The sequence below is a fragment of the Euprymna scolopes genome, chromosome 29, assembly GCF_053919585.1.
Source record: "Euprymna scolopes isolate OS-2025 chromosome 29, ASM5391958v1, whole genome shotgun sequence".
NCBI classification, from domain to species: domain Eukaryota; kingdom Metazoa; phylum Mollusca; class Cephalopoda; order Sepiida; family Sepiolidae; genus Euprymna; species Euprymna scolopes.
Window position 1 is genome coordinate 37612211 of NC_136510.1, and position 22835 is coordinate 37635045.

Sequence of the window (22835 nt, forward strand, 5' to 3'; positions counted from 1 at the left end):
TTCAAATCCATCTCATGTAATCGATGCATCTGCAGCAGTAAGTACCACTCACCCCAAGATGGCAGCTCAGTGAAAAGAAGATATCATCCGCTGGACAAGGCAAGCAGGTATGTACACATTATATATTTGCACATACACGTCGAGACCCTTCAAGGCAAGAAACGGTGTAAGAATAGAACACACACACACACCCATATAAGTAAGAACATATTTGTAAGAACACACTGACTTTAAAAGTACCCGTAAAAAGATAGTAACAAGAAAACGTAAAAGAGAATAGCAGAAGGAACGTTTAATAATAAGTAGAAGTAAATAAATAATAAACAGGACGCAAAACCATATCGGAACAGTGCGACTGCCCAATCGTTACAATGAACATCTTGGGAGCGGCAACCAATGTATGCCTGCCAGCAGGGAGTTAATTAGTCGTCATTGGGACTCTTCTACTCCACTGGTGGACGACTCTAGGCCCCGCAGGTGTTAACAAATGGTATTCCAGAAGACAATATAACATGCCTCCGTTGGGTTTCTTCCTCTCCATTATTGTTCATCTCAGGTCACAACAGCAACAGTTTGGAGAGGGATGGGAGAGTTTCTTGTTTTTTTTTCCAACCAGCTCCCATTAAATGGTGATGTATCTCTTTTGTTGGACTGTCCAGGACTTCTCGGTGAATGGAAATTAAGGGTGACGTGCACCGTAAATTAGGGGTAACGAGAATTATGGTCGTAGGTTTCCGGTTGGCGACCACATGGGGCAGAGTTGGCTTTGGCCTGCAGATGGAACAGATAGGAGATACAATATAATAATCAATAGAGAATTGGCTCTCTGAAAAATGCAAGGCTCGCTGTTTGTTTGTTTGTAAATAAGCAGTTTGAGCACTATAAAAGTGGTGAACGAATATTTGTTTAAAATAGACATTTGTAGAGGTTATTTGCGGGCGCAGCTCCCGTGGGTCGATGGGTAGAACTGCTGACTGTCAACACGATGGTCCTAGGTTCAATCCTCGGCTTGGGAGAGGTGCTAGTCTAGCAGCACTAATGAGTTGTGATACAATAAAACAGTACTGTATGTTGATGACTACAAATATATATATATATATATATATATATATATCTTAATGAGGATGAAATATGTCTGTGTATATTGATAAATTGATTCTCATTGTGGATTTTCCTTTTTCCAGGTGATATCCTTAAGTAACCAGTAAAATAAAAGAAAGTGGGGTGGGGGAGAGGGTAATGAAATTCTAAAGACAAAGTTTGTTTTACAAAAGAATTACCCATGTTGAAAAACTTATTCAAATTACATTTTTTCCCAATGCAGGTGTGGCGCTGCTCCTGTTTTCAGATGGTGGCATCTTTGTAATGTGATAAGTACTAATATATATTTAGCTAGGTTGGCAAAAGGTGGGTAAAAACGTGAATTTTACGAATAGGTCACCAGTTGGTAAGTGCTAAATTTAACAATAGAGTTTTGTGAATAAAAGCAAGAAAACATAAGTTAAAGAGCAAAACATATTTATCAACAATTTTACAAAGCTGCAAAATATACTTTGAAAGATAAGTTAGTTGATAAGATTTAAAGTTCTTGAATAAGAAATAGACATGAGAGTTAGAAAGTTTGTGTTCAATGTTTTATTGTGTGGCAACAATACTCAATATATTGGCGAATTGTGGCTTTGTAAAGATATAGGATGCTCTTTGGTGTGAGTAATTTTCTAGCACGGTAGAGGGAGTTAATGGAATGGACTAGGTATTGTACTTTTATAAGTTTTTCTATCTGGCATTGGCTTGCTATTTTTTTTAGTGGGGGGGGAAAACTTTAAATCAAGTGGAGAAGGGGGAACTATTTTTACTGGTTGAAAAATATAAAGTTTGCACCTCCATGTCAAAATCAGTGCATATCTAATTCAAAGCAGATAACTTTGGTGACCCCCTCTCCTTCTCTTTTAAAAGAAAGAAAGAAGTAAAAAAAAGAAAGAAAAACAAAGAGTAAGCCAAACGAACAAAGAAAGAAAAGGGATACCTTATACAAGCTAGTACTTTTATTTTATGCCCGTTTGTCTTAGGCACCACCAGGTACTGCATTTTCCACAGATTTCAATGCTTTTGGTATGATTTACCATCTTGGTAAAATACTTAAAAGACTTTAAGGCATTTGGTGATAGGCTATTATTCCAAATAATATCACATTCTTTTCTTTTAGTGTGATACAAGTACTTTTTTTGGTTAAAATTTTCAAATTCGAATAAACCTCCTGACCGGAGTTATCTCCTATTACTTTTTCTAAAGAAATGACAAAAATATAATAATGGTCAATTATTGGCTTAATTCCCTTTTTAATCATGGCTTAATTCCCTTTTTTTAACGTAAACTATGTCTCAGCTAAACAATCAAACATTTATTTCTATTATGTGTTATTGTACATGTGAAACGCTAAATAAGAAATTTGATTTCAAAAGAAAAAAAAATATTACTTCGGTGCCATCAGCTAGAATTGAAACCAAAATCAAAAGCAAAATTTATAGAATCTCAGTCTGAAACGTTACTGAGTAAGACACCGTTAGTCGAGTGGAAGAAAACTGAAAATAAGCTAGCATTAACGTACAAATATTTGCACATGCATAGAAGACATCTGGAGTTGATTTAATGATTGACAAGTTCTAATTTTTTTTCAATTTTGACTCCTTTTTTTTTTATCCCTTAGCAACTATTTTAACCAAGTAAAAACAAAAACATGAAAAAAACAGCCCTCATAAAATGCAATCATTTATGTCATCTTGTACCGTTCTGCGACCTACCGTTTTGGAGGAGTTATAGTTTGAAAAAATTGGAGACAGACAGACAGACATAGTGAACTTTATAAATAAGATTTGTATCTTCTTGGTTAAATAAAGACGCTTCCATTCTGACGATGATTAAAGTTCCCCTAAGAAAAAAAAAGAAAACACTGACAATTAGCGTTGGTATAAATTAAACAAAAAAGACACTCCAATATGATTCCTGTTACAAAACTTAATTGAATGGATTAATCTGATTGAAAAGATGCGAAATATGGTTATAAACATTTGTAATAGGATTGTTTTCTCCACTAGTATCAACTGGTGTTATTTCTTGAGTGTTTGTATGAGAAATTGGAGAAAATGTAGTAGTTGTGGTATTAGACATATTTCCAGGAGCTATATCAGAACTATTTACAACAAAATCATTAAGGCTATCACCAGCTGAAGTAGTTGCAGTTACATTATCTTTTGGTCTATCAGCAATTGATGTAGCACTTGCCGGTAAATTATGGGCACTTTCAGGAATGGTAGAAGAAGAAGTTCTAGTTACATTAGGAATGGTAGAAGAAGAAGAAGTAGTTGCAGTTACATTATCTTTTGGTCTATCAGCAATTGAAGAATTTCCAGGAGCCATATCAGAAATCTTTACAATAGCTAGGCTATTAAAAGTTGAAGTACCACTTGCCAGTGAATCATGGGAACTTTCAGAAACGGTAGAAGAAGAAGAAGAAGAAGAAGAAGAAGAAGAAGAAGAAGTTATAATAACATTATCGTTTAGGCTATCAGAAATTAGAGGAGCACTTGCAGGTATTTTAGGGATAGTATTAGAAGGAGAAATTTCTTCTGTATCGGTAGTAGTGTCATGCGGAAAGAAACCCCACTTATCTGTTTGCGGCATGTCAGTTTCAGGAATTGAAGACATATCCATTTTTGCATATTTCGACCTACTATGAAAATCCTTATCTTCAAGAGATTCATTTTTATTTCTTGCAATAATTTTGTTTGGCAAACCAGGTGGTCGATCTTGTAATAACTTATTCTTATATTTTATTATTTTTAATTGGTCTTCAGCATCCAAAGCACCAATCCAAAAGTTCTCAAAACTGTCCTCCGCTTGGTCTAGTTTCTTTTCCTTGTGTATTAGATCAGCTAAAAATAGCATCCATGAGAGCGTGAATTTGACATGTCCGAGTTCTTTGAGAGCCAGCAGGATTCTTGTAATACGTCGAAAGTTATGGTTCCTCCTGAAAAAAGAAAATAGTTTCATATATATATATATATATATATATATAAATAAGAAAAAATGAAACAGATTAATTAATATTTTATAACTTACTAACTAGCTCCACCTACGTATTGAGCACTTTTGAAGTAAATACTTAAAGTTTACGCATAAATCTATACTTTCGTATATTAATTTTATGTGAGTAAATTAAGTAGTTATATATATATATATTTAGCAAAGTTAGTTTCAAATCAATATTAATGCTGGTGATTTTCCTCTGAGAAGATGTACTTACATTGAAAATCCTTGGATTATGGAAGTTATTTTAAACATTGTATTCTCTGTTTCAAACAATAAGTTTTTATTTTGGAAAGTTAATTCTTTCTAAATGAAATTTAAATATATACACTCTGATTATATATATATATATATATATATATATATATATATATATATATATATAAAGTGAACGTGTCTGTGTGTCTGTGTCTGTGTACATTTTCCTACTCAATAACTCTGTCAATTTTCAGTCTACAAACTCGAAATTTGATATACAGGGTACTGAAATTTGGGAAAATCTTTGTAATTCGTTTTCGGCCAGAAATTTGGTTGTTAAGTGGTCAAAGTTCAACGATTTGACCTTTGAGAACTCTACCAAACTCCTCCGCCAATTTTGGGTCTAAACACTTGAAATTTTAGATATTGGTTCCTTGGACATGGACCTAACTTAGTAACTTAATTTGAGTCCAAAACACTAAATGTTAAGGTGTCATAATAGGGGTCAAAGTTTAAAAAATTGACCGTTTTTTTTTTTGCTCAACATACACCTCCAAACACCCGGGCAACGCAAGGCTGAAATGCTAGTATATATATATATAAGAACACACACACATATATATATATATGACTACTTCATTTAATCACATAAATTAATACATGAAAGTATAATTTTATGCATAAACTTTAAGTATTTACGTCAACAGTGCTCAATATATAGGTAGAGCTAGGTAGTAAGTTATATATATATGCCATATATATTTTTATAACATATATATATATATATATATATATATATATATATATGAACACACACACATATATAACGCATATATATAACACACACATTATTATTATTATATATATATATATATATATATATATGTGTGTGTGTGTGTGTGTGTGTGTGTGTTTAATGGGCAATCAACAATTCCCCCGCTAACCAACAATCACGAGGTTGTTTGCTCAGCAACCGACAAGGCTAATATGCTTGCCAGCCGGTTTGCCTCGAACTCCACACTGGACCCTACCAACCACCCCCTACCTGACTTTCCTTTGTGAACAGACGCCACGCTAGATGATCTAAAAATCACCCCTGCTCAGGTACACACTATCATAAACAACCTTGACACTTCAAAAGCATGTGGACCTGATCTCATCCCGCCTGTGCTATTAAAAAAGTGCTCAGCCGAAGTAGCTCCAGTTCTCTCCAAAATCTACAACAAATGCCTTAATGAATCATGCTTTCCAGGCTGTTGGAAAACTGCTTCTGTGGTACCAATATTCAAGAATTCTGGCGAAAGAACTGACCCATCAAATTATCACCCCATTAGCCTCCTTCCACTATTCGCCAAAATATTTGAGACCATAATTAACCATGCTCTAGTCCGGCACCTTACAGATGCTAAACTTTTGACTGACAAACAATATGGATTTAGACATGCCCGTTCCACAGCTGACATCCTCACTGTAATCTCTGAACGTATATACCATTCACTGGACAAAGCGGGGGAGGGCAGAGCGGTAGCTCTAGATATATCTTAGGCTTTTAACAGGGTATGGCACAAGGGTCTCCTCAGGAAAATTAAATCATACGGTATCACTGGTAGAATACTTAACATAATTAAATCCTTCTTAGATAAGAGAAAAATCCAGGTTGTCCTCGACGGTCGTACATCTAAACAGTGTGATATAAATGTGGGAGTGCCTCAGGGGTTCATCCTTGGACCTCTATTGTTCCTAATATTTATTAATGACCTCCCCGACAAAACTGCCTCTGAGATAGGTATATATACTGACGACAACACACTATAACAGACACAACAGGAAAACAAATGAACACTTATCTAAACAAATGGCAAAAACACTAGAGGATGACCTCCAATCTGTAGTGGAATGGGGACATAAATGGATAGTCACATTCAATGCTGCCAAGACTAAACTGGTTTCCTTCAATAATTACAAGAAACCTTCTCTGCCACCAATAGCAATGGCCAGTGACTCCCTGTCTGAGAGTACATCTTTCAAACTGCTTTGCCTAACGTTCACAGGAAACATGAGTTGGAACAATTATATTGAAAATATTGCCAGGGCCGTTGCGAAAAAGGTAGGCTCTCTCTACCGTGCTAGAAAACTACTGACAGCTGAAAGAAAGTATCCTGTACCTCTATAAGGCCACCATTCGCCCATGTATGGAATATTGTTGTCACATTTGGGCTGGTGCATCTGCTACTAGTCTCTCGCTCCTAGACAAGGTTAAAAAAAAAGTCGCCAATCTGATAGACCCTAAACTGGCATCTAAGCTTCAGCCTCTGTCCCATCAACGAAACGTTGCATCCCTCTGCCTGTTCTACAAGTATTTTAATGGTGAATGCTCTGACGAACTGCAGACACTTGTGCCCCCACGATGTAGACACCCTTGACAAACCCGACAGACAGCTAAATCCCACCCCCACACAGTAGAGATCCCTAGATGTAAAAGATCTTTCTACTCCAGTAGTTTCTTCCCCAAAGCCTCTAGACTCTGGAATTCCATTCCAAGTTCCTGCTTCCCTAACTGTACTGACATGCAGAAGTTCAAGTGCAACGTGAACCGACATATTGCTGCCCAAATCCCAACATAGTGCCCCAGTAGTTGCTGCCCCTGATAGTAGCCCCCTACACCAAAGTGGCATATATATATACATATTAGAACATATATATATATATATATATATATTAGAACACACACACACAATGTATATATAAGAACACACACATATATATATATATATATATATATATATAAGAACACGCACACACACACATATATATATATAAGAACACACACACGCATATATATAAGAACACACACACACATGTATATATATATATATAAGAACACACACACACATATACATATAAGAACACACACACACACACACATATATAAGAACACATGTATATATATAGAAGAACACAATTTTAGACTGTAAATGTTCATTAGAACTCGGATTTATAATGTTGGCAAACAGATCCAAATTAAAAATTCAACATGTGTGTAATCCAAGTCTATAGAAAGATCCCGTTTGCAAACAGTCAAGGAAGAAAGATTATTTCGAATCATTAAAGTTTTTCACTTAGGGATAGCAGAACTGGCGTAACAAAATCTTTCATGATCGGTTAACAGATTTAGTAATAACGGAAAACTTGATTTTGAAAATACAACGGAAACAGAAATAAAGGAGTGGTTATGTATTTCCAAGACGAAATAATCATGAGAGCCAATGTGCTCATAAGAAGTTAGATAAATTTTACTTCTTGATTTATATATATATATATATATATATATATATATATATATTTATTTCCACAGCCAGAAACCTCACAGCTCACAAGAGCCACGGCAGCCCACAAAACGGAAGTCCAAGACTCGAGTTTCGCCCTCATTTGGGCTCATCAATTAGACACATCTGAACTCAGGATTTGAAACCCGAGCCTCTTGAATATGAGACAAGAACCCTTCCAATTGAGCAAATATGCCACACACACAAGAAAGCCTATTAACTGACACAAATCAAGCAAACCAAGACAAAATCCAACAGTGGAATGAACCTATCTCTTACCGAACAAGGGATATGGTTATCGCAACCAGCTATAACCCAAGCCAACGTCTCACAAGTAGAAATTTTTATACTCGTAAGGATGATGCCATCATGACACGCTAACCTAGCGAACAATTAGCAATAGATTCTCCAGAATGTGAGAAGATATATAATTATTCCCACAGCCAACCAAGGGTTTCAAATCCCGAGTTCAGATGTGTCCAACTGATGATCCCAAATAAGGGCGAAAGTCGAGTCTTGGACTTCTGGTTTGTTGGCTGTCATGGTACTTGTGAGCTGCGACGTTGTCTGGCTGCAGAAATAATTAGATATTCTCTCACATTCAGAATATATATATCTATATATATAAAAATGTAACTCCTGGTTCGTTTGCAATTAATAGTCTAAAAAACAACTGGACGGATGGCTTCCACGTTTTGGTATGATATGTTTACTATATCCATGTGTGTTTTTATATATTTCTTTTTAATTATAACATTATACTTAATATTTCTATGATAAATAGGTGGTTTTCTTTGTACCGATAGGCCAATTTTTTTTTTTAGGGACAATTATTTATTACCGCTTCCTGTCTCGTGACCAGTGTGTCCAATTTAGCGGTTTTCCTGCTAGATCTGCAGATTTCGTTTGCAATCTAGCGGGGAATTCTAGAAAATCTGGAGATATTTCGCACCCATCCACCCGCAATTTTGGATTAAAAAATAAAGAAAAGCGCTTGAAAATACTTTAAAACATAAAATAAACTCATTCATGTAAGTAAAAAAAGTAGCATTTATTGCCTTTGGTAACAATTATTTATTGATTATTTGTTTTGTCTTTAACTTTTTTTCGGCTAACCATTCTTAAATCTCGCTATAACATCGATTTTTCCAATTACATTTTAGGTGGGGAGGGCATTCCAACCTCCGAAGTTTAGTTTAAAATACGATCTAAGCAATCCCGCTTAATTTAGAAGTATTTAGTCGAAAATTGTAAAAAGCAAGAAACAAGAGCAAAAAAAAAAACAACAAAAAACTTATACCAATACAGTAGAATTTAATTATCTACCAACCTAAATATTTTTAACATGCTAAAACAAAGTTTTTTTGTTTTTTTTTATTTTTCTAATTTCAAAATATGTTGCAGCTTATTGTAATGTTTAATTTGCAGTACGGGGAGCTAACCGCTTCAATATAATTTAACTTTTTTTATAAAAAGTTTGAGTTTATGATTTGTTTCTTGAAAAAAAAAAAAAAAAAAAAAATACCCTCTCTGAAAAAAAAAAAGGGAAAACTAGCTTCATAAAATATGTGAGCCTTCTGGGGAGCTAACCGCTTCAATATAATTCCAGAAACATATAGTGAGAAAACACGGAACATTTTATATATTGAATATACTATATTTATAATTTTTTTTATTGTAGGAAGTTAAAATATGGAGTTTGGAGGGGGGGGGGTGAATTAGCGATTTTTGAAAATTTCAGATGATAAAAATTAAAAATCTAGCGATTTTCTGGACATTTCTTTCTCCTGATCTTGCGGGTTTTTTTAAATCTCAGAAAAGGATATTTTGGTCTCACAGGCTTAATGTAAAAATAATGTGTTTACAATATCGGTAAATTTTCAATGGGTTTAATCACATGATTATTGATAATGTAACCATGTAATTGAAATTTGATTTAAATTAACCACACGTGGTTGCTTTGCTATCAAATATTCATCGAAAAATGGTAGGGACAGACAAAATGAATGCCAACGCTCAAAGTGTATAAAAATTTTGACCCTTCCCTTTACTTAAAAATTCACCAAAAATCAGGAAATTAACGAATTTTAATGAAAATTTCAGTATTTATCAAATAATGATCGCAGAATATAATGAACTAATTATTTTTACTTATCTCTTAGTGAAAATGTTTTATCTTGTTTAAACAAAAAATACCTTTACTAAAGTTATGGTTTTCAGTAGTAAATAAAAAACGCAAGAATTTATTTTTGTTTTTTTTATGTAAATAAAGCATAGTAATTTGTGACAATAAAAAATAATTTTTACAGGAACATTCCGAAAAAAGCCCCTAAAGTCCGTATTAATGAATTCGATATAACTCGAAGAAAAATAAATTTCTCACATACTATCAGGAAATTAAAGATTCAATTAGATTCCTATTTCAGTCACCTAAATTATTTAGGGTGAAATGAGTTTAGGAATTTATAGCGAAACCTAAATATTTTTTTTTTTGCTTAAGAAAAATAGCATTAATACAGTAAGTTATGTAAAATTTGCATAGAATGCTCTGCTTTACGGTTGTTGTAAAAATGGAACGGAAATTTGAATTTCGTTCCCTTTTAAATGCGGTACATTTTTACATTATGTCCAACTCATCGTTCACATTCGACACGTCAACTTTTATAGCTTTTCGGGTATGCTGGCAAGGTTAGGGGTGTCTATTCCGAAAGCTGTTCTAACATGGGTAGATTGGTAGGTGTGTCAGAAATTTCATGAAAAATAGTGAATAATTCCACCCCGTTTTTCCAAGCTTATAACTCCTCGAAAAATGTAATTCAAGCCCTAATTTTTTTTTTCAATTAAAGGAGCAAGGACCAAGGTTTCATTAAAAAAAACAAACAAAAAAAACAAACAAACAAACAACGTGTTTTTTTTTTTTAAAAAAGCTTTTAAACTTCGGACTTTACAGGTAAATTTCTAAAAACACTATTTTTTTTGTTGTTTTAAATTTGAATATATTATATATAATATATTTTAAATTTGAATATATTATTTATTGACCTTTTCTCTTCAATTTGTGATATATAACACTTTGGTGAGTAAATTAATTATTTACTTTTTAATAGACATTTCAAAATGGGAGGCGTGAATTATTCGACCCCCTGTCTTTCCAAGCTTATAACTACTCGAAAAATGTAATTCAAGCCCAAGGACCAAGGTTTCATTAAAAAAAAAACAAAAGAAAAAACAAACAACATGGTTTAAAAAAAACAAACTTCGAACTTTACAGGTAAATTTCTGAAAAACACTACTTTTTTTTGTTTTAAATTTGAATATATTATTTATTGACCTTTTCTCTTCAATTTGTGATATATAAAACTTTGGTGTGTAAATTAATTATTTACTTTTTAATAGACACCTGAAAATGGGGAGGGGGCGTGAATTTAAAAAAAAAATGTTATATTCGGTTTATTGGAAAGAGCATAAAATTTCACATTGATCCTGAAAATATTGTAAAAATAGAATGAATAGAAAAATTTTGATAGATTTTTAAAGTTTAAAAATTGAAAAATATTGAGTTTCTAAAATTCATTACTGTTTTTAAAAAAAAAAAAAAAAATTTCTATTACTTTTAAAACAACTTTAATAGTTTATTTTGGAAGTATAATCCATAAAGAAAATAAACAACCCACTTTTAAAGGAGAAATTACGAGTTTTTTATATTTTATTCGCAGTTTCGTGATAGGGGTGTCAAAAATTCCTACAAAAATCCTGATACATCTACCAGATTGGAGTGTTTACTCATTGTAAACATACCTGACAACCTATAAATGTCGACATTTCCAATGTGAAAGCTGTACTTATGTAAAAAATAACAAAAAGATACACCAAACTGACTTTTTCGTTTAAAAATAGAATTATTTCCCTTTCGTTTTTTTTTTTAAATATTTTGTATTTTATATACATAAAGTACAATTGTTGAATGTTACTGTTTTGATTATATTCGTTTGGGGGGGGCACAATTAAAAAATTAAGAAAGATTAAAACGGAGCGAAATTTAAGTTTCTGTTCCATTTTTACAACAACCGTAAAACAGTGCATACTCAGCAAGTTTTATCATAATTTATAAGCATGATGTTGAAACACTAAATCAACATCTTATTTATTTTTCTGCATAATTAATGATGGAAGTATTTTTCTATTTATTTTCTGAACATCTGTTAAAAAAAAAAATAATTTGTACATTCTCATGAAAAAAAGAATCAAACTTTTCTCTACATTCACATATCTATTTACAGTGTTCATATAAAGCATTCATCTGTTCTTTTTATAATAAAAATTCCGTTTTCAAAGAGAAACGTTTACTGCCAAATTTCTTTAAAAAAAAAAAGTGCAAGTTCTCCTGAAAAAAAAACTTTCACCTAACAATATATGGTAAAAAATTAATCTTTTTTTGGGGGAAAAAATAACTTTTATTGATTAAAAAAATTTCAAAAAATAATAAAAGTAAATAAACGAACAAAATGCAATTTTTCTTGAGGAATGTGTTCCATTTTAACAAACTGAGCCACAGCAATGTATGGCCCGGTACAGCTAGTATATATATATATATATATATATATATATATATATATATATTTCTGTTGAAATAGATTTTCTTATAATATATACCAATCCTTATTTAAGAAGCTCAATATAATTACAGAGCAATATAAAGAATAAATGAAAAAACTATCTTCCAACATTCATGATGTTGACCATCTTATAATTTATTCCTTTAATTCAGTTGACCTATACAATTCTTGACAGTATCTGTTTCGTAGCACAAAATCAATCACCTAATTATCATATCAATCAGTGAATCTATTATGCACTTAACTCATCAGAAGAAATAGTAACAATCAATCCGTCAAAAGGAAATGAAGTGTGATTTGACATGGTTAAAGTACCCTTAATATGTTTCCATTACACCATTTTGAGGTAAAGGAATAAATTATAAGATGGTTAACATCATGAATTTTGGAATATAGTTTTTGCTCATTTATTCTGTATATATATATATTTCCCCAAAACCTCTGCCCTTGATGGAGGGGAGACTAAAACTTGCTGTTATGGTTTCAAATGATCTGAAATAACAGCAAGGGGAGACTTGATTCCAAATATTTCTCCTCTGTTATATCTACCCTCTTTTGGAAATAGGGTACGATTATGAATATCTCCACTATCAAATAATCCTTATACACTATGAAATTTACTTTATGTATGAAAATCAAAGAGGGGAGATATAACATATGAGAAATATTTGTATCTGTTATTTCAGATCATGTGAAACCATAGCAGTAAGTTTCAGTCTCCCCTCTATCGAGGCCAGAGGTTTTGGGGAAATATCAGATATTTTGTAATTCATACGCAAAACTAGGAAAACAATTGACTATGAGTGAAACATTTTATGGCCATAAAAAAGTGCCAAAAATAGGCTCCGGATAATTAACGATGCCCTTAATGGGCGTCCTAAAGGGCAAATGTCACATAGGCCACTACACAATTCAGGTCATTACCTTTCCAACGAGCCATCATTTATTTAATTTTATGACAATTGGAAAAAAAAGAAACTATATTTTCAAACCAATAAAATATGCCTACCTTTGCCTATATTTGTATACATAATGTCCTGCAGGCCAGCTTCAGTTTTGCTGCTTCAGTTGTCTCCTCTAATATATATATTTTAAATATACTAGTAGAATATACACTCCAAGGTGGATGTAAGCAATAAATATGATTTTTTTTTAATGGAAATTGCTCAAGACAAAACATGAAGCCATTTCATGTAAGGAGCTAACAAGAACAAAAGAGGATCATCATAATGACAGGAGATGCCTATTAGTTTAGTCATGAAAAGACCGGAGCTATGGGTAGGAGGAAAGCAGTCAGTGTATCATACTTATTTTCAAAGACTTTTTAAAATAATTATTTTGCAATGATCATGCTTTCAAAAATTCATGCCAACAATATTTGCCTTTGTGTACATGCGTTTCTAAAATTTCAATTTTATTATCCCTCCACTGTAGGTGATATTTATTGTTCGACTGAATACTCCAAAAAACAATTTACAAAGTCCTTATTCCGCGGAGTTTCAAAGAATGCTATTTGTGTTATTCTTCTCATTAGAGGACATAAGGAAATCAGCAAATTATATTTGTAGCAATGCTAGAATTTGCTAGTTAAGGCATTAAGTGAAACTGCAATTTACTGTAGTTATAAATTGCCAAGAAAAGAAGTGAAAAAAATGTTGGATATGTAAAAAAATATAAAAACAAACAGTGCATAATATTCCAGCTTGCATGAAAATTCTTGTTGAACTGAAATGGAAAAACAGTTGTTTTTTTTAGAGAGAATGGAATCCAAAATTAAGTCCAGCATTATGATGCATATAATCTGATTGGAAAGATTTCAAAACAGCTGAAATAATGAAAATTGTTTTTTTCCAGACAGTGCAGTAGCCCAAAGAGGAGTCGATTTCAAATGGGATCCAGCAATAAAAAGAAGAGAAAAGCAGCATGTCAACATTCATTCCGGCTTAATTAGAATAAGGACTCTGTAAATCATTCTTTGGAGTATTCAGCCGAACAATAAATTTTGATTGTAAAGTTCAACTTACAGTTTTAATCTTTTTCTTATATATATGCATACATATATAACATATACTTGATTGCTTAAATATTGTCTTCAACAATCGGGCAAATACATCTTTTACAAAAGGGATCACAGATGAATTTGTATATATATATAAACTCACTACTCGTTCAAGCAGCCGCCAATAGCGTAATGGTTAGGAGCCTTGACTGCCGTACAAACGGTCGGGTTTCAATCCTGGCTTGAGGTAGTTGCCTGTCTAGCCGCACTGATGAGCTGTGAAACAGCGAAACAGTACTGTATGTGGATGACTATAGTGCTCCTCACATTGAGTTGAGCATATTGAGAAGTGAAAAACGAATTACCATTAGCATATAAGCGACGCTCTTTGTGTAAACAAATCGAGTGGAGGTATTTCGGACGATATCAAAACATCGTTAAACTCACTACTCGTTCAAGCAGCCGCCAATAGCGTAATGGTTAGGAGCCTTGACTGCCGTACAAACGGTCGGGTTTCAATCCTGGCTTGAGGTAGTTGCCTGTCTAGCCGCACTGATGAGCTGTGAAACAGCGAAACAGTACTGTATGTGGATGACTATATATATATATATATATATATATATATATATATATATATATATATATATAAATATGTATATTAGAGTTTTAATTTGGATTTTTATTTATTGTTTATTAATTACTAGAAGGCCACCTGGTGTTGCTCGGTCATAAAATATTCATAATTGTTATAGTTTAATTAATGTAGAATTCTTATTTATTATAAACAGAAATACTGTAGGTATTAAACGTAGCATTAAATTCCTTTAAAAAAAATTAAGTAAAAAACAAACAGAAAGAAACTGAGACATGTGCATGCAAGTATTAAGTAAAAAAAAAATACTAGAGTTGACATCGAAACCAAAACCTAAAGACAGTAAGTCAAGTAGGATAACTATTAGGCCAACTTGATACAATCTTTAAAAAGTGTTTTCAAACCTACTTATTGTAAATATAAGGAATCTGTCAATGATTCACGCATACACACTTGTGAAACAGTTGACGAACAGATAAAAATCCAATGATCACCCCACATACTAATTTTTCAATTTTAATCCTTTGCAGCCTTTTTTTTTTCGGATGAAATCCAATTAAAAAGTTTTTCACATGTTTGAATACCCTATATACCAAATTTCAAGTCTGTATATCAAAAATTTGTTCAGTATATAGGTTGAGAAGTGTCCTTACAGACACATACACACATTCTCACTTTTATAAATATATTGATTATTATAATTACGGTTATCATTTATGTTATTATTGTTATTAGTAGATTGTTTTGTATATATATAGATTTGCTATATAACTCTTGTAGTTTAATAAATTTTAGGCTTTTTTGAAGTTTAGGATAGCTAATTTCTTATTCAAGCATAGTCTACATGGGTTGTCTAGGATTCTACATGTGCTGGCTTGCCATTCTATTTTCCACTCTACTGTCAGTCATAGTTAACTTTCTTTGAACTCCCAGTAGTAGTTCGCTAATGCTGTTTTAGTCAGCATTTTTCATATTTAAATGCATGGACCATGTGGATAAATAAAAACACAAAGCAACATCAATTCATTGCAATTGCCTAACAAATCGTCACAGGGATGAAACAGAAAATTCTGTGTAGCCTTATTGTCATTATATTTTTAAAACTTACTATATATACATATATATCAATATTAAATTCGAAGTACAACAGAATTGTAATAGTTTAAAAGTGAAGTGGGGCATTTTTTTTAAACCTTATAAAAAAAGATCGACTATAATGTAAAAAGAAACAGGATCGACTAAAAGTAAGAAAAATAAATTGAAAAGGAAGAAGATCGACTAAAAGGGGGAGACAGAAAAAGAAAAGGGGGAACGGTGAAGAAACTTGAAGTACTTTTCGCCGACTGTCTTCAGAAGTCGATCCTGTTTCTTTTTACATTATAGTCGATCTTTTTTTATAAGGTTTAAAAAAAAATGTCCCACTTCGCTTTTAAAATATATCAATATACATATACACATGTATGTACATATACATATATACACATACACTAATAAATAAATTAACAAGAAAGTTCTTGTGGCTTTTTTCTATTAAATTCATATTTTGTTTCAAACAAAAATTTATTGATTGAAATAAGCACCATCAGAATCAACACACTTTTGCCAACGCAAAATCTTGCGTTCTGGTATGAAGTTGCTGAAGGTGTTTTTGATATCACTTACATTTTTGAAGCACTTCTCATGCAGAAAATTGTCAAAATGCTTGAAAGGTTTGGTTTTATCGTAAGGTTCGTATAAATCATTTTTAAGATTTAGTGTTAGATCTAGGAAGTCGATAGGTGAGAGATCTGGAAAGTATGGCGGATGAGGCAGTGTTTTGTAACCCAATTCATACAACATCTGCAGTGTTAGTTTAGTAATGTGCAGTTGGGCATGGTTGTGGAGGAGAATTTGGCCTTTTCTGTTGTTGTCAAAGTTTCTGCTGCATTTCATCCATTTGTTGACAGTACTTCTCCACCGTAATGGTTTCGCCTGCATTTAAAAAACTGTAATGGATGAGACCAGTTGCAGGCCAACAAACAGTCAGCATAACATTCTTTTGGTGCAACTCTGGCTTCAGGAAGTGTCATGGAGCTTCACTGGCATCTAACCACTGAGCTGTAACATAAATTGTCCATGTGAAAAAACAGTCAGTGTGTAACTGTAAGCCACACAATTGTAAAGATTGTTCCCTGCGCTTTGTTGATGGTTATTGCAAACAACAATAAAATTGGAAAGTGCAATTTCCTAAAGTGTAATGATGTATCCGGTGGAATCATAGGAATGCATGGAATGAAGATATATTCACCTGTGAAAGGTCCTGTTAAGATTGTTGTTTCTATGATATTGTTTGTTAATTTTTTTACTGCAATCCATGTGCCATTGCAAAGCTTGGATTGGTTTATATTTCACAACATGATAATTAGTATGCTAATTTCCAGTGGCAGTACATGCGGTGGCATCCCTGGCAAATATAGCTGTTGGATAATTAACCACTTTATCTGCTTCCACAACAGTGTCGATGGATTTGTATTTGACTACCTCACTTGGAATTTTATGTTGAATAATAGCGTTAAGTTCATGGACGTCTTTGTATTGAACTGCAAGAATAGCTTGTTCACTCAGTGAAGTGGAATTCGTATAATTAATTTGAATATCTGCAAAATCTTTTAAACAAACTCTTCTTTTGATGTAATAAAATTACAGAAGTTAAGAGTCAAAGAATTTCCCCCTTAACTCTGATCAGCTGGCACTTTTTCGTACCCAATTTCCCACAAGTGATGCAAAAATTTCTGTGTGGATCGAGCAGTCTGCAACTGGACACACATATTTTGAGTTAAGTTTAATGTCTTCACATGGCACCAAAAAGTAGAGCATTTGATGCAAGCATTTATTTTATCTGCTGGTGTTGATTGAGGAATTACAGGTAACATTTGTCTGAAATCTCCTGCAAGCAATATTACTGCATTCCCAAATAGTCTGCCATTGCCACACAAATCTTGCAATGATCGACCAAGAGCCTCAAGTGATTTTTTGCATGCCATTGTGCATTCATCCCAAAACAATAAGTTTGCATTTGTGCAATATTTTTCCCCATACTGGATGTTTTGGGAATGTCGAACATGGGATTTTTGAAAAAATGAATGTTTCAAAGTAGAATAAATAGTTCTTCTACTTAGTAGCAAGGTCACAGGTATTCCGCATGCAGCAAGGGATAATGCTATTTCATTTTGTCACCAAATGACTGCCAAAATCAATTTAATTAGAAAGGTTTTACCAGTTACTCCTGGTGGTGTTCAAGGTACCAGTAATTTCCAGATAACTTCTAATCTCACAGTAAGTAAATTAGGTGACTAAAATAGGATTTATCCATGTTTTGACAATGCCTTATTCACTGTAATTAATTTAGGAGACTAAAATAGGGTGAGGGATTAGAGATGGATAGATAGAGAGGAAGATATATAGATAAAGAGAAAGTGAGAGGGAAATAGAGAAAGAGAAAGAGATAAAGAGAGATAGAGGTATTGAAACAGACAGAGAAAGGGGGAGAGTTAGAAACAGAGAGGGAGTAAGACAGAGGAAAGGAGAGAAGGGGAGAGAGAGAGAGGTATTTAGAGAGAGAAAGGGGCTCAAAGAGAGATGGAGTGGGTGATATAGAAAGAAAGTTGAGAGAGAGAGAGAGAGATGGATGGAGAGAGATATTAAGAGAGGAAGAGACAAAGGGGAGAGAAACAGGTGAACTACACTTCATTGTTTTTTTCCTCGATCAGTGGAGGAGAAATCCTTCGATACTGAGGCAATTTTTATTTTTGTTACTATCCAGAGTCCCCTTTTTTGGGGGAGCTAGATTTTCCACACAGTAGAAACCGACCCGGTTATCTGTACTTTCACCTAACAATTTAATAAACAAAAAGATATTGTAAAACTTTAATTTAACATGAAAATACTAATTTAAAAAATAGCATGATAACATAAGTGCATAAGTGCCACTTTATTTTAAATATTTATTTTCCAAATGACTGTTTGAAGAAATCCACAATGAATTAAAATTTAAGTGTTGTGTAATTATTTTCTCAGTGTTGGCTTGGCTTAACACTAGGAAAAGTAAAATAAAATTTTAAATGTAGAAACACCAACAGAAAAAAAGCAGGGAAAAAACAAAAAAAAACAAAAAAAAAACCCTACCGTTCATTTGTATTTCTTATTAAATATTTGTAGAAAAGTCATTTTTTTTTTGTCAAATAAATAAATTTTAAGCAATTTTTACAATAAATAATAGCAACTATGTTAATTTTTACGACTTACCCCAGCATATTATAAACACCCCAACCTCCTCATGTTAAAAACGGCTTTCGGAATACACCCCCAAGTCTCCCCATGTTAAGAACAGCTTTTGAGGTTTGAGAAGGGGTGTTTAATCTGAAAGCCGTTTTCAACATGGGGAGGTTAGGGTTAGGGTTAGGGTGTTTATAATATGCTGGGGCAAGTCAGCAACTTTATTATTTTTTTATAGTTTAGAAAAGGTGAAACAAACTTTTTGTGCATTTTTATTTATGTAAACAATTTTTATTTATGTAAACAATTTTTATTTATGTAAACAATTCTTATTTATGTAAACAATGCTGTGAACGAAACTAAACAATTAAAATGTAATTTTTGATGGATGAAAAGTCTTAAGATAAACAAATGAATTTAAAATTAAAAAAATGGGAAGGTAAACAAATGAATTTAAATTTAAAAAATAGGGGATTTTTTTTTACTTATCGATTAAAATCTTGTAATTGAGGAGTCGTTGAAACGGAACTTACCAGAAGTAAAACCAAGAAGAGTCTCGTAGAATCGACTTACAAAAAATATTTTCATTTTAATTACATTTATAATTTGCAATTTTAATTTATTTTAATAACATAAAAACATTCCTCGACTCTAAGGATAGACTGTCTGAAAATTTCAATTAAATTAGTAATGTAGAAACATCGTTTTATGATTAGGTATAGGCAAAAATAAACGAAGGATAAGAGGACAAAAATGAGGGACCTAGTTTTGAAAGCCGATTTATCATATTTTTTTGTAGGTTTCCGACTACTTTTTGATTGTATTTGAAAGCTTAACGACTAAACTTAATTTTCCAAAGGAAAAAAATATTTGTACACGTAAAAAAAAAAACTGAGTTTTTTTGCTGTTCACAAAAGCACAACAAACCATAGTTTTTGAAAACACAGAATATACGGAGGCCCAAAATCTGAGACAGTTGAAAAGCTGTCTGAAAATGATGTCATGTAATTAAAAGGAGGGAGGGGTGCTGGGTTTCTTTTTTCCCCCCAGACATGTATCCGTACATTTCTATTGTAAACGTTTGTATAATTTTTATCATTTTTTTAATGCATTATTCTTCTATATTCCTGTTTTTAAATTAAATTATTTTTAATTATTGGCCAATATTATATAAAAATTATGTTACGCCAAAAGTTTCACATTCTTTCAAGCGAGGAAAATATTAAAATCGTACATATAAAAATTATGCAAAACCTGTAATTTAAAAAGAAAAGTAGAAATATTTTTTGCTATTATAATTATCTTGTGTGAAAATATTAAATCAACAATGCTTAATTCAATGATATTATCGGTAGTTCGAGAAATTCATTTTTCCTTGAGTTATATCAAATTCATTAATACAGACTTTAGAAGCTTTTATCGTAATTTTCCTGTAAAAATTAAACAATTTTTTTGAATTGTTATACTTTAGGATGCTTTATTTTCATAAAAGAAGCAAAAATAAATTCCTTTAATTTTTTTTATTACTGAAAACCATAACTTCAGTAAAGATATTTTTTGTTTAAACAAAATAATACATTTCCACTAAGATTTAAATAAAAGTAATGGGCTCAATATATTCCGTGATCATTATTTGATAAATACTGAAAATTTCATGAAAATTGGTTAATTTCCTGATTTTTGGTAAGTTTTCAAGTAAAATGAATGCAAAATGCATGCAAAATAAATACAAAATGCAAAATAAATGCAAAATAAATACAAAATGCAAAATGAATGCAAAATGAATGCCAATGCTCAAAATTTTTTTACATATAAAGATATATATATATATAAATAAATATATAAATAAATATATATATATAAATATATATATAAATATAAAAATATAAATATATATATACTAGCTGTACCCTGCCACGCATTGCTGTGGCTCAATTTGGTGTAATGGAAAATTCTAATAAAAAGAGAAAATGCATGTTTCTTATATTCTTAGTACAGCAATCCACTCTTAAAAAAAAAAAAATGAAAAAAATGGTACTCTTGCAGAATTGGATCCTGATCCTTAGGATTGCCGTCAATCATGGCTTGGGCTCGACCAACAATCAGTGGATAAAGCTAACGTTGAAACGCTAAATGTTTTTTTTTCTTTTTTTCTTTTCTTTTCTTTTCTGTATACAAAAATGTGAGTTAGTAATTAATATTTGAGTGATGGGGGGGGGGTTACTATACACAGATTCGAAAAAGTTGTCCAAAAACAAATGAAAGCAAAAGTAAGGTAAGTTACATTTCTACCTAACTGGATAATTGTTTAGTGTTATTATGTAAGGTAAAATGTTTAATCGGCTGGAAAAACAGAAATGGTTGCAGACTGTTGAATACGTTAAGTTTGGGAAATTAAGTTGAAAACAAAAAACTATACAATACAGTGTCAAAAACCCACCGAATATGTTACCATGACATAGGCTGACATAATCGGTGGGTTTGTGACAGTATTTTGTATAGTTTTTTAGTTTTAACTCACTTTCTCAAACTTAACATATCAACAGTGTCCACCACCATTTGTATCTTTCAAATACACCGATAAACACTGTTTTTCGAGCTGACTAAACGTTACATTAAATGAAAAGGGTTTGTATTAACAGATACAAAGAAGTTGTCGAAAAATGAATATATAACAAATAAATGTTATCAAAGGCAGGAAAAGTAAATGTTCTACCTAACTGGATAAGATTGTAGTGTTTTTATGTAATGTATAATGTTTAATCAGTTCAAAAACATGCAGTGTTTATCGGTATATTTGAAAAATACAAATGGCGGCAGACTGTATCGAACACGTTAAGTTTGGGGAAATTTTGGGAAAATGAGTTTAAACTAGAAAACTATACAAAATACTGTTAGGAACTCACTCAATATATGTTACTGTGATGTAGGCTGACATATAATCAGTGGTTTTAAATTTTGATCGATACAGGTAACGACTTTTAAGAGTCCCTTTTAGTGATTACCTGGTTTGAGGATATTATACAACTAAATGGCAAATCTGCCCCAAAAATCCGGTATTATTTTACTTTAAGGCCCGTCTCATGTTCGTATATAACAAAATATTTTATTGTAGATTTCAGTGTACTAAAAACGAATCTGCAAACCGTTTCCGTTGCAAAAAGAAAGTTTTCATGATATGAAGAAATTACTTTTTCGAAAAGTGGGTGATCACTTTTCAATTTAAATTTAACTTAGAATGAGCACCCACTTTCTGGCCACCTGAGAGAGGGGCATTTTTCTGTGTGTGCGTGTGTGGGGGGTGTTTTGGCGGCCGACCCCCCGCCTCTCCAACCAATTTAAGCAGGTAATTTTAAAGGATTTTCCAAGGGTAGAAAGAAAGCCCCCTCCCACCCCAAAAATCGTGGCCACAAAGTGGGTGATCATTTTACGTTAAATTATTATGGAAAAGTGATCCTTCACTTTTTTAAACTAACATTTCTTCATATCTTGGAAACTACTCATTTGCCTTAATTATAAAGGTTATTTTCGTTTTCAGCGACCCCGAAAACCTAATATAGAGAGAAAGATAGATTGAGAGAGGGAAAGGGAGAGATGGATAAAGAGAGATATTAAGAGTGGTAATTTTAAAGGAATTTTCGAGGGTGGAGTAATTCCTCATATTTACCTTTTTTTTTTTTTTTTTTCCCAATAACATAAGAAATTAAGAATTAGACAAATTTATGGTGCTAATGCACTTACCGATCCGTACTATTTTTTAAATC

The 22835-nt window shown here is 32.3% G+C and overlaps 1 protein-coding gene across 9 annotated transcripts in view; it reads right to left on the minus strand.

Annotated features, from left to right (window-relative positions):
• Positions 1–1501: 1501 nt before the first annotated feature.
• LOC145252597 (uncharacterized) overlaps positions 1502–22835 on the minus strand; it is a 103772-nt gene continuing 82438 nt past the window's right edge. For all 9 annotated transcript variants that reach the window (XM_080112285.1, XM_080112287.1, XM_080112291.1 and 6 more), the window contains one exon: positions 1502–4027. In XM_080112285.1, the coding sequence (XP_079968411.1) occupies positions 3016–4027 (1012 nt within the window). In that variant the 3' untranslated portion in view covers positions 1502–3015. The remainder of the gene's footprint in view (positions 4028–22835) is intronic.